The 13,630-nt window shown below is 40.5% G+C and overlaps 2 protein-coding genes across 2 annotated transcripts in view; one reads left to right on the top strand and one right to left on the bottom strand.

Moving 5' to 3' along the window:
* The window catches only part of INVS (inversin), a 142,427-nt gene extending 138,901 nt beyond the window's left edge, over nucleotides 1–3,526 (top strand). Inside the window, exon 17 of the mRNA XM_046659535.1 lies at nucleotides 2,324–3,526. Coding sequence (XP_046515491.1) covers nucleotides 2,324–2,472 — 149 coding nt within the window. The 3' untranslated portion in view covers nucleotides 2,473–3,526. The remainder of the gene's footprint in view (nucleotides 1–2,323) is intronic.
* Nucleotides 3,527–4,062: 536 nt separating this feature from the next.
* The window catches only part of TEX10 (testis expressed 10), a 56,342-nt gene continuing 46,774 nt past the window's right edge, over nucleotides 4,063–13,630 (bottom strand). The window contains exons 12-15 of the mRNA XM_046659548.1: nucleotides 12,663–12,743; nucleotides 10,876–11,057; nucleotides 5,493–5,703; nucleotides 4,063–4,314 (exon numbers count right to left, since the gene is read on the bottom strand). Of these exons, the coding sequence (XP_046515504.1) occupies nucleotides 4,201–4,314; nucleotides 5,493–5,703; nucleotides 10,876–11,057; nucleotides 12,663–12,743 (588 nt within the window). The 3' untranslated portion in view covers nucleotides 4,063–4,200. The remainder of the gene's footprint in view (nucleotides 4,315–5,492; nucleotides 5,704–10,875; nucleotides 11,058–12,662; nucleotides 12,744–13,630) is intronic.

The raw sequence follows: 13,630 nt of genomic DNA on the forward strand, positions 1-13,630 counted from the left end.
GGATCCTCCAGTTCCTTCCCAAAGATGACAAGAAGTCCTTTACCACAAATTCTGGCTTTTGCCTTTTAGGACCTACTCCATAAAGATGTGTAATATTTAATAGCATGTTCAGCTCAGGCTCAGCTGTGCACATTTTCACTCATCCAAGAGCAGCTCAGGGAACTTTCTTTTCAGCCACAAGACAAGAGTGTTTTACTCAGAGCCCCTTCATTCACACCAGCATTAAATTTGGGTGATAAGTTCAGTGCTGTCAACAGTTAATGCCAGGTCCAGGGTTGCTCGTGGGTGGCTATGGCAACACACTCCCTCACCCTCCCTGATCCACAGTCATCCTGCAGGAACAGAGTGCAGCTGGGAAGGTGAACAATGACTGTCAGCACGAACTTTAACATTCATTTACTTTTTGATGGGGGGAAAACCTGGAGGTGGTGGGACGGGGTAATTACTGCCAAATCTTTGATAAGAGTTGGGCACTTCATGTAACACAGCCAAGCTGACCAGGGAGTCGTGGGTGGGGTGGTTAGAAACTTTCAAAAACATCAAGGCCCATAGTTCTATATTAAAAAAAAAAAATTCTCATTATACTTGAGTGAATTGAAGATGTTTCAAAAACACAACTGTCATATATAACTATCAGAGTAGTACTTAAATAATTAAATAAATTAGATAATCAGAGCATTTTTCACTTAGTCCTGGATTTTTCTCGAGACAATCAGAAATCTTTAAAAGTGAGGGTGTTTAGCAGCATAAAATGAGAACAGAATAAACAAATTCAAAGAAATACTTAATGGTTTCTTATGATTTCACATGAACAGCTTGTTTGTCTGACACAAATAATTCTAATTGGTTTGAAAATGGACAAGGACTGAAGAGAATCATTTCCTAAGCCTAAACTTGGGGGAACACAATGTTTTATTAGACCCATCCACCCACATTCACCATTAGTAAGTTAAGGTGGCTAATGGTCAGACAGAGCTGCTAGCTAGTTAGCTGCCTGTAAGTTTTATATGGAAAACATGAAATGAGCACGTGGACATAGATACAAGTTTCTGCAATGTGGAATCACAGGTGTCCAAATGAACCAAAAAGGAGAAGTCATTAATTTTGGTCTTCACCTTGCAGATACGTCAGTTCATTTTTTGCTTTGAGAATTCCATGGGGTAAGGATCTTCTCATTTGCTCACTGTTCTGTTTAGCTTTAGGAAGTCTGGCACATGGAAGGCGCTCAAATATTTGATGAGAGCTTCTTGCTCCCAGCCTCCACCTCGGGGGAGACTTCAGTAGTGCCTTTACCTCTTACGAGAGGAGCAAAAATGTACAAGACGATCTTTCAAAGAATTTGATGTATGTAAATAGTCATCTTGAGTGAAAAAAAATCCATTCCAATGAATGGAATAACCATGGCTTAAGTGATTGCTAGTAACAGTACCCCCTGGTATGAACACAGGATATTCCTGCCCACCTACAGAAGGATATGCAGGCAACTCAACACTTGATACAGTACAGACAGCAAAAAACACGCCAGAGTTCCAAACAGTAGTTCACCTTAAAATAACTTTATTGAAGTAACAGTAATAAAACCTGGAGAAAAAAGTAAGACAAATGTTTCTAAGTTTTTAAGCAACTCACCTTTCATGTTTGTGTCTTTGCTCCATAGTCTGAAGCAACACATGGCAGTACGGCCTCAGCAAGGTCTCAACCATTCGGGCCCCAGTGTCCTCATTTGTGAAATGAGAGGGCTGAGTGCACCACTAATGTTTCCCAACTGTGGCATTCTATAAGTTTGTAATTTCAAAGTCATGAAAAGGCCTAAAAAAATCCATGTCAAGTTTAATATGCCCATCAGTCTATCATCTGCATAGTTTGCAAAGGAACCTATTTTCTAGAAAGGACTATATGGCCAAGTGTGTGGCACATGGAAAGTTAAGAGATAGGTACGTGTGTATGTAGGTTTGCGCTGTGTTATGTCAGAGAGAGACACCATACTAGTTATTCCAGGCAGACTGAAGACCCACGTCTCACTTCCAGCTCCTCAAGCAGGCCCCCCCCCAAGTCAAGGTTCTTCCTTGAAGAGATGTCATGTATCTCTGAGATGATGGAAAATGCAAGGCTGATACGTCATCCAGTTGCTACAATAAACTGCCCATCACTTTATTTAGCCCCACAGATAGTCCAAACCTAAACCCTTTTTTCTCACCACCAATGAACTCTTCCCTTCAGCCAACATCGTGAACATCAATCTGGTATTTGCTTTTAATCTGAACATCGATCTGGTATTTGCTTTTAATAACCTGAATATCAATCTGGTATTTGTTTTTAACAGTGAGCAACTTGCAGTACATACACCTCTCTGAGAACAGTGGAAGATCAAAGAATTTTTCTTACAACCTGCAATCAGCTATTCAATCAAAAAACAAAACAAAAGCTTCGACCGCCTGCGGAGGAAGACTGTGTCCAGGGGCGCTGGAATAGCTAGTGCAGAGTGCCAATTCTCCGCTCATTATCTCTGACATCTTGGGAAAACGTTAATACCCATGCCTGCAGCCTTACTGGCCTGAAAACGCGTTAACAACTGAAAGAGAATGTCAGAATGTTTTCTTTCTGCTCTCACACAGCACTGTTTTGTAAATTCTCTTAGCCTGAGCTCAAGGACCAGGGGAAACTATGCCTGTGCAAAACTGCCCAGCTGTCTGCCTTCACCTCAGTCACGACAGCTGGAAAGAAGAATTTATAATTAACGGTAAAGTCTAAGTAACACTAAGAACATAGGTGCTAAAGAGGCTGCTGGGTTGGGATTTCGGCCAGCCAGCTGCTGCTGGCCTGGTGTTTTGGTTCCAGTGAAGAACTGGAATCAGATGAGGAGGAGCCTGTCCTACAGTAGCTGCCTTGTTTCACTACTTTTCTGGAATCTAATGCAACAAACTTCCTTAGAGATACCGCATCCTGTTATTCCAATATTATTAGTTTTAAATTTTAGACCAGAATCATAATCCAGCCTTTGCTTTTAGAAACTGCAAGACCATAAGAGGTATACTGTTGATTCCTTACATTTACAGTTCCCATGTTGGCCTCTGAAGGCCACAGGTTGCTGCCTCGTCCTCTCAGAATGGTGTTCTCGTCACTGAGCACCAGCAGCAGTATTGGGCACTAAGGAATCAGTCGGGCAGGTTTACAGACCAGACCATTCATGCACAAGGTTCCAGTCCAGGCCTTAACGTTCCACTTATATTTTCTGTCTGACCTGCAGAGGTGAGCAATCTTGTCAAAATGCCATCCCCCTATTGGCAGGAGAAACTGTGCTACCTGTAAACATTCTAGCTCTCTAAGAATGCCTGGTTTAAATTAAAATCCAGTGGTTGTCGGCTTCTTCACACTTTTAAGGGCAAAGCTGTAGGAAAGAATGCAGACAGGAGGCATAAAGAGTTACACATCAGGCTCACAAATATTCCTAGGACTGCTTCTATTTTCTTCAGATTACTGCCACCCTGTCCTGACAGAAATAGGAAACAGCAATAAAGTGTTAACTTAATTACCTTGATTGTTAGTTTGCTAATTATTTCATAATTATGAAAATATCATATAAATCACTATATATAGTTGGCAATTTTTAAAGAACTATAACGGCTCCTTAGTAGAACTCAATTGACAGCAGAGTTACCTAGATCAGACAAGCGCTGTTAGGTAAAGGAAAGTCCCAAACAAGCGCGGACTGTCTGCAGCTCCTGCCCCTGCCCGGAGGCCGGAACACCTCCGTGAACAACAGAGCTCCAGCCGCAGTGAGAAGCTGAATGTCATGATGGAGAAGGGAACAGCTCCCAAACAAAACAAAAGAAAAAACTGGTTTCTGCTGCTGTATGCACGACCTGGAGCTGAGAACAAAGAATGAGGTTTGCCGAGATGGGATCACAACGCGTCAGCTAATTTCTTAGTAAATAACAGAAGATACCATATCATCAATCTGTATTTTGTAAATATTCAGTTCCTATGAAATACAAAATACTCTACCACCTGTAACCAGGCACCACATGCGAGGCCAGGAAGCCAGCCTGCGTTATTTTCCTACCTTAGTGCAAAGGAAGGTTCACAAACAACTTCTTTAAAAGTTGAGCTTTAATGACAAACATTTAGTACATCAGTCTCTCTTCAAAATTAGATAGATGTGGATAAACAACTTCCGACAGGAGGCGCCACGGTGCTACTTCAATACACCGCGCTCAAGGCGCTGGGCCCCTGGGGGTGCCCGGTGACGCACACGCTGAAGCAATAGTGTAAGTCTGAGAGCCACTGCTCCTGAATGCCCCCGCTCTTCAGCGTCTGCAGAGAAAACAACAGCAATGTGACAACTGCACCCGAACCGCTGTGCTCCTCACCGTATTCTTCACACCCAAACGAACAGTATCCTCATCTGTAAGTCACCACAGGAAATCTTACTGGAAAAGGGGATCTATTAACTGGGCATTACCACAGGCAGCGAAAATTCCTAGTTACGACCTCAAGTACAAGTACTACCGGTTTCTCGTTTGGTCTGTGCCCTCCCATACATGCTAGAGACTAATGAAATTTCACCATCAACAATCCTACGCTCCAGACTCCCCCCCCTTGGCATTCTAGTCTCTCGCTCTCTGCACTCAAATCAACTGAGAATACTTCCACAGAGCCGCCTGACAAGTCCTGTCATTCTCTTCCTTATGGAGGTGAGCTGATTCTCTAACCTCAGAATAATCCAAATTCTTGACTTTTCTTCCCTTCTACTATTTCTGAATTATTATTATATATAACAATTAATAAACCCCCCAATCAAATACCTATACAAAAAACCCTCTAACTCTCCAAAACCAAAAACACCAAAAGGAATCCTAGATAACAGAGCTGCCTCCACAACACAGAGAACCAAGCTCTAGACAAAGCTGAAGCTGTGACTTCCTTCTTCCAACTTCTTCTTACTCTCCGGTGAACTAAGTGACTAGAGATTGACCTAAAATTTATTACTGCCAAATAATTTCCCTAATGACAGCTAGCATTTGGTGAGCACTTAATAAATGTTAGCTATACTAAAAACATTATTTGGATTATCTCATTTAACGGTCACCAAAACCCAAGGAAATTTCTATTATTTCCATTTCTACAGCTAGGAAAGGCAGCTTAAGTAGGTTTTTAAAAAACCTTGCCAAACTATCACAGTTAATCAAGTCTGTACCAGAAGCCAGGCAGGAATAACTCTGATGCCTGTACCTTTCCCAACGAGCTGCCTGCCACCTTAATTCAGTTTCAGTATTTTAAGGCTTTTCTTAGATTCTTAGATCAAAGACATTGCCCTGGCTAAGTGACAGGTACTAGACTGCAGAGGAAGTCCTGGGAAGTCACCATACTGAGCTTAATTCCAGGAATCAGGAAATGCACAGAAAGCCTGGCTCCCCAAGAGCACCCCCCATGCCTTGTCCATGAATCCTTTCTAGTATTGACAGTATAGAGCCCTTGTCCATGCTTCTTACCATGATATTCTTGATGATCTGCTGCACCAGGATGGCATTGGTCAACATGTGAGTCCTGAGGGGTGCGTGCTGAAGCAGCAGGCGAAGCAGCTGGCCCACAACAGGGAGCTCCTCAGGCCCAGCTCTGTTCACCCGCAGGCTGTGCAGCATCAACCTGAGGACTCGAGGCAGGAGAGCCAGGACGGAGACACAGACCCCCCAGAGCTTGTCCCTAGAATAAGAGAGACAGAAATGCATCAGTGAGCCAACACACACAGGGGAAAAGTGCCCTTTCCACACTTCCCAAAACTGAAAATGTCCTTTTAAGAAACACGGTGTTCTGATTAAAACCCCATAACCCAAAAATAAGATAAAAATAAGAACTGGGTTTCATCAGAGCTAAATAAGCAAATTCAGTGAAGAATTAGCTGCTCCTCGCTATTTAAAGGGTTCCAGGAAGCCTAGCAACCAGCACTGTCCCAGGCTTAACATTGAAGACATTCTTGAAGCCCTAGTGATCATATATAACAGAGAACTAGCCAGAGAACAGAATGAACATGCATACTGTTACCTAGCACTGAACCTTATTCAACTGTCTTACATAACACCAAAAAGGAAAAGAGTATCCCACTAGGAAAAAGGGAAGAAAAGAACTTCATAAAGGTCTAAAGTAGCTTCACCTAGGACCTGAATTCTGAGCCTCTTTAATGTTTTAGAACAGGGCAGATTTACAGAGAAGATGGACTCAAAGGAACCAAAAAGGATTCAGAAAGTAGCAAGTAAGGGGACTACTGCTGCACTACTAGTCACAGAAGGCCAGAGACGATAAAGCCAAATTTCACTCAACATCATTCTCTTGGTGTCTTTATAGAGCAGGAACAAAACTGTTTTATGATAGAGGTGAGGCGACTGGTAGCTACACTAACCACATTCTAGAACAGTGTTAATAGAGCAATATCTGTTTAGAGGAAGAGGCCACTGGCTGCTAATGGCTCTGACCTTAGTCTGTCACAGTTTCTGTACCAGGACTGTGTAATCCCGCCAGGCCCCCAATCTTTCTAAGAGAACCTGACTACTTCCAGATGCAGAAGGAGCGGCCCGTTCACCGTCTGACCAGCCTCCTCAACTTCACATACAGCAATTGCATCAAAGGTGGACACTGAGTCCATTCTAAGCCAACTAGATCCTCTTCTTTGAAGAGACTTTATTCAGCCTGTTGACTCACGCAAAGCCAGGCTAGGATAGCCATGTGCAAGGAAAAAAGAGAAAGCCAAGACCGTAGACATTGCTAATAAGGAGGCAAAGGCTCACAGATAGCCTATACAATCCAGAAGAAAAACGAAAAAATACAGAAAGCTACTTTGCTTCCTGCTGGGTTTCAAACTCCTACTGCTACAATACCTAGCCCTTGGGTTTTATAAGTTACTCCTGTAAAGGTGCAATATATTCATTTTCTACTTTAACTTGACTGGATTTCAAATAATTGCTGATCAATACTGTGCTAAAAGGACTTATGGATTCTACATCACACCAAATAGAAGTCCAGTGAATAGATGAGTAAAGTTCAGGATTCCACCTTCACACACCACAATTAAAGAAAACTGTCAAGCCAAAGAGAAATACAAGAGACCTGGGTACCACAAGTGATGGGAGAAAGAGCATATGAACAGCCATTCTTAGGGTTTTCTAAGAGTTGTCACGTACAAGAATAATTTTGCTCATTCTATAAAGTGTTCAAAGGACATAACTGGGACCAACGAAGCTGAGGTTTCAGTTCGAGATAAAGCAGTGGTTCTAAACCACGCTACAGAAACTGAAGGAAGTTCAACATCTTGCATACAAGTGTCAGTTCAGCTAACTCTGTAAACTTCTGATATATTCCGATCAGATAATACCAACCTCGCCTTCTACTCCAAACACAGAGAAATACAGATAAAATAATTTTTAAAAAGATACAGAGCCAAGGTCAAAAGCCAGAGTGGGTGAAACCTCTAGGTGCCAGAAACAGACAGAAGTCATATAAAGATTCCCAACAGGCGTAGAGAACTGGATGTAGGATTTTAGGACTGGGTTTTCATGAGCTAACAGTGTTAGAAGCTGAGGCTTCAGGCCCCAGGTGTGGGAGAGAGGAAGCTAGAACTGGGCTCCCTGCATAGAGCTGGAAGCCAGGAAAATGCAAATGTGACCTCGCTGTCCCATAGCGAGGTCTACACAGAACTCTCATAAAAGATGCACTCAAGAGTACAGGTACACAGCCCAAAACACGAGTCTCTTCAACCCCGTGAATAACAATCTCCTGAGTTCCACCTGCTCCCCAAAATAAGGGAGAACTCCTACACCAGAGAAAAAAGGAACGTGCAGAACAAACTGACAGGAGCTTTAAAGCAACACCATAAATCGAGAACAAGGAAGAATGACAAAGAGCCAAATAAAAACGCAAAATAGATCAAAGAAAAGAAAACAACTGATAAAAACTTAATAGAAGGGTTAAATAAGAGAATTAGTAAAGTGGAAGATGTTAAAAGATAGAGGACAGAATGAGAAGCTCCCTGTTTAAAAAGTTTTTATTATTGTTTTTTAATTATTATTTTTTTTTGAGGAAGATAAGCCCTGAGCTAACATCTGCTGCCAATCCTCCTCTTTTTGCTGAGGAAGACTGGCCCTGAGTAGCATCCATACCCATCTTCCTCTACTTTATATGTGGGATGCCTGCCACAGCATGGCTTGACAAGCAGTGCACAGGTATGCACTTGGGATCTGAACTGGCGATCCCTGGGCTGCCGAAGTGGAACGTGTGAACTTAACCGCTGGGCCACTGGGCCAGCCCCTAAAAAGAGTTTTTAAAAGGAGAGAATAGAAACAATGGTGGAGGTAATAGAAATAATAACAGTACTTCCCAGACCTGAAGAAAAACAGTGAGTCTTTTGAGTAAAGGAGCACACTAGTCTCAAGCAGGACAAATAACAACAAACCTACACTAACACATCCCAACCTAAAACACAACAAAGATAAAGAAACAGTAGAACCTTAGAAAAGAATAGATTACTACCTACAAACCAAGAGGGCTCAAACAGTAGATTTTTCATTACTGACAATGAGTCCAGAAGACAAGAGAAGAGTTCAAAGTACAGTGGCCACAGTTTTAAAGACTCAAATTGGTCAAGCCCGATTTTTTGGCCAGCACTTGTGAAATCAGAGCTTCCCAGTCAATCGACTGGCACTCTCATTATTTGTAATCTTACAGACACCTTCTCCAGGGGGTAGGAATAGCCCCAAAGGGAAATTTAAGCATCTAAGACTCTGGTTGCCAACACTTCATTGTGACTAAGTAATGTCATTCTGAGAGATGCATAGGATCCTGGTAATATCAACCTTTCCACTACCCAGTATAAAACACTTTTAAAACCAGACATTTTAGCGGGGCCAGCCCTGTAGCAGACTGGTTAACTTCGTGCGCTCCGCTTCAGTGGCCCAAAGTTTTGCCGGTTCAAATCCTGGGCGGGGACATGGCACCACTCATCAAGCCACGCTGAGGTGGCATCCCACATGCCACAACTAGAAGGACCCACAACCAAAAATACACAACTATGTACCGGGGAGCTTTGGGGAGAAAAAGGAAAAATAAAATCTTTTAAAAAAAACTAGACATTTTAAACAGGCAAATACTATTACACACATTGAATTTTGTCCAGTCCAGCCACATAAAGTCAAGGCAGGATGTTCCACTATAAGAAACTACAAAAGATCTTTGAAACTTCTCATCAAAGTGTTTAATAAAAGGGCTATATTTCAAGTGACAGGAAATGACCAACAGCAATATACACATTTCACAAATGGGAATGCTTATTATAAAATTTTTAGAACCCTCAGAAGTTCCTTGCTATTTATAAAGCCTTTTCTTGATCTATCAGACCTAAAGTTCGATGATGTAAAAGAAAAATGCCATCAAATCTGTTTATATGTAAATTTTATAGCATTTTTACAGTGAAATCTACAAAATTTTAGATATATACACACACACAAACACACATAGCAGAAAAAATCCAAACGTCTGTTGACAGTAAAATGGATATGTTATGGTACCTTCATATAACAGAACACTATAGAGCAAGGGCCCTGTACCACAGCCAGTGCAGCTCACAGCCTGTATTTGTAAATAAAGTTTTACTGGAGCACAGCCACACCCATTCATTTACATGTTATCTGTTGCTGCTTTCACACCACCAGAGCCGTGCTCAGTAGCTCTGACAAGAGACTTTATGGCCCAAAATACATAAAATATTTACTATCCGACTCTTTAGAGAAAGAAGTTTGCTGACCCCTCACCCCAGTATAAAGAAACAAAAATGAATGTAACATATTTTTGAATCAACATGAACGACTCTCATAGTCACGAGAATCAAATCACAAAAAATGCATATGATTCCTTTTATATAAAATTCTTAAAATATGCAAAAGCAAAAATGATACTGTTTACAAGTACACATAAAATTTTTTAATAAAAAGGCAAGGAAGCGATTAACTTCCTTCCAATGATCTCTGGGGGATATAGAAGAGAAACGTAACTACGGATGGTCAAGGAGAGTGCGTGTGCTGACAATGTTCTATTTATTTCTGAAACTGGAGGTTGATTAAATGGATGTTTAGTTTATACTTACTCTTTAAACTATATAAATGTTTTATACAATCATATGTATGATATATTTTTACGACAGTAAAAGTTCAAAAAAGACTAGAAAGGCAAACATCAAAATCTTTACAGGTGATTGATTTTTATTTTTTTATATTTACTCATCTGTTAGATTTTTAAAAACCTTCTGCAATGAACTGTAACAGGCATATCAATAAGAACATAAGCGTGAGAATATTTTTTAAAATTAAAGTAAAATCTTCCAAAGTATCTAGAAGCTTTAGTCTCAGTAATATATAGGAGCAGAAACACTGACTAATTAAAAACACTAGCATCTTAGAAAAATTTCCTTAAATCCAAGAATATAAAAATTCCACTCTGCTAGTTCTAATGAAGCCGAAAACAAAACACAAAGGCTTGTACTAATAAGCCCATCCTTCTAAAGGCAGAATTTTTTCTTGCTAGACCTACAGCAATGTGAATAAGGAAAGCTCTTGAGAAACTTTATAACGCCATCTAACTTTTCAAATTTGTAGCTTAAAGGAAAAAACAAAAACTAAGAATTCTCACAACACAAAGGGGATTCATGAAAGAACAAAGAAAAAGCCAACTAGATTTATACAAACTGTGAAAGAGAATTTAAGATGTTGCCAAAATCTAATTCTCTTTCATGCTCTTATTTTTTAAAATTTATTGATTGATAATTGACTGGGGGAGAGGGGAGTGGAACAGGTAGGGGAAAAAATTATAGCTGAAGAACACAAAAACTATTACCTCTTTCTTAGATGTTCTGCTTCTCCCTTCTCTAAAGTGAGCAGAAAATAAAGAAGACTGTAGCAACAAGAAGCCAAAAAGGGCAGCAGAGTCTCGCTCAGTACACACGTATGATCCAGGAGCTTACAGATAACACCCAAGACACAGCCAGCTGTGCTATCAGGAATTACAGTCAGCCCAACCTAGGTAGAGAAAAATGAGATTAATGACCTCTTCACAGCACACCCTCTCCCCACGATAAAACCAAACCCCATTACCTGGAGACTATCTAATACAGGCCACCTGCCACATCTTAAGATCCTGTTTTCCTTTGAGAATTTAATTCCTACATTAAATGACTTTGAAAAGATGCAAGCTCAAGAAGTACTATTAACCCAATCCATTGCCTCCCCTTCAAGACCAAGTCTTCTAAAATTTTCTAGATGTTACAATTTCTACTGGTCAGAAATACCATTATTTAAAAGTATTCTTTCGTGCATCCAAAGAAAATCTTGATAAAAAAAAAAATCACACATATCATATGATATTTAGATAATTCAGACTAGAGAACTCTAATATCTGGCACCTCCCCCATCCCTGGTAATTAAACGTACAAATCAGAGTTCATTTTACAATTAGCCTTCCCCTGCCCTTTGATTAGCTGGTCATTCAGACATGACTAAAGAAAATGCCTGTACTGGAGTCAGTAAGATATTACTATACTTGACACTTGACTGCTTCACTGCCCCCAAACCCAGATAAGGACATCATGGCATGCTAATTCATCTGGACTATACAATATAAACTGTCTTTGAGGTGGCCTCTAACCTGTAACTGTATGTAAGCATGGTTTAAATCTCCTGGAAACTACTGCTGAGTAATCCTAAAAAAAACCTGCAGGCAGTGAGGTCTTAACCTTTCCATCAGCCTGTCTGAAAATAGTGGCCAAGACAGACTGGCCTGTTGCTATTTTACTAGAATAATGAATGTAGTCAAAGGAGGGCACAGATTTCTGGAGTGGAGGTTAAAAAAAAGTGGGGATCTTTGGAGACACACCGGCTAAGGATTGGAAGTTTGAGAGCAGGGAGAAAAGAGCACTGGGAATTCAAAGCAGTACTCTTCCAACTTAAGGAAAATAATATTTTAAGAAAAGAGGGAATAGATACGCCTGAAAAATTATCCAAACAGGTGAAAGTTCCTGGAAGATAAAGTTTGTGATCCCTTCCTTGCACTTAATAAATTATTATAATAAAAGCCAGAGGTCAAAGTGGAAACACTGGAAGAAGTTAAAAGCAAAAACCCAGGCATACCTAGTGTGAATTTAATACCGAGGGAACAAGAGACTGGCCAGAAGACAAGTCAGGCTCATGGCTGAGCTCCCTGCTTCCAGTGACTAGGCCTTGAGCCTGCCAGGTGACATCCCAGCTTTAGACCCCAAAGCTCTAGGTGAAAATTAGACCCCAGTCTGGATGCTGGATTCACAATACACTGACACCAGACACATGTTAATTAAAGCATTACAAGACAGAAGGATCCGAGGTAGAATTTCAAGGTCCTTCATTGCACAGATGTAGAAAGTAAGGTCCTGGGAAAAGAGATTTTCCCAAGGGCACAGAATTAATTAGTTAGCAGCCAGGAAAAACACCAAGATTTCTCAGTTCTTGCCACAGCATCATGCTGTGAAAGGCCATGGAATGTATTAAGCTTAGACTTCTGGAGACTCACTCACTCCTTGGCTATGGCAAACCCAATCTTTACCAATGAATCTCTTTTTTTGTGTAACAGAAAAAAAATTTAAGTATATTTACCAAATGCTTACTGATGGCACTTTGCAGGATGTCAAAGCTCTGGCTTCGGGCAGGAATAACCAATAAACTGTGACAAACTGTCTGTCAGAAAAGGAGAAAACCAGTAACCAAATGGGGACATTTTAGGTCAGAAACAAGTTCAACAGATTTTTTTTTAAACCTACCTGCTCTACATGTTAATAGGTTTCCAACAAAAAATGACTGTGAAGATGCAAATGTCAAAGGTCAAAACAATCAAGCCTCAGATATGGGTTAGTTTTCCAAATAATTCATTCATTAAACATCTACTGAGCACTGAGCTAGTCCTGTTAGGTGCCACGCCCAGGAATGAAATAACGAGAAACTCTTCCTTCTCACAGCCCTCCAGTAGCTTACAACCTGCCAAGGCAGAGACTCTATTCCTATGAAGTGAGTGCTACGATAGAAAGATCTGAGCCATGTGAACAAGGGGCTGACACCCATTTGGTGGAAAAACATATAGAAAAATACTTATGATCCAGAAAATACCAATATTCTCCCTGTTCAAATTAATTTTAACACTGCCTCATTTTCCCAAAGGTAAAAGAAAGAGAACAGTTTAGAGGAAAAGAAGAAAAATATGAAGTGGGAAGCAAATCCCCAATAGTTTTAATTTTCTAAGTTCTCAAGTAAAGAAGACGGAAGGACAGCATCAAGTCCTTCAGAGACATTAGAACACAATTCCAGAAGCTGATGGAGTATCGTGCCAAAAATGAAATATGCATAAAAGTCACAGGGAGAGACAAAAATAAGACTGGTAGAAAGAACAGTATCACTCAGGAAGAGGTCAAGCTAAAATCAAGAGAACTGTCAAATCAACCCTCAAAAATCAACAGCTCTATGCATTATTTCTCTGTAAAACCTCTTGCAGACTGCTATCACCCAGAGTTTTCATATGGCAATTTTTCTTATCTTTTAAACCTGTAAGTAACAATGTAAATATATTTCCA

This window comes from Equus quagga, chromosome 1 (genome assembly GCF_021613505.1).
Source record: "Equus quagga isolate Etosha38 chromosome 1, UCLA_HA_Equagga_1.0, whole genome shotgun sequence".
Taxonomy (NCBI): domain Eukaryota; kingdom Metazoa; phylum Chordata; class Mammalia; order Perissodactyla; family Equidae; genus Equus; species Equus quagga.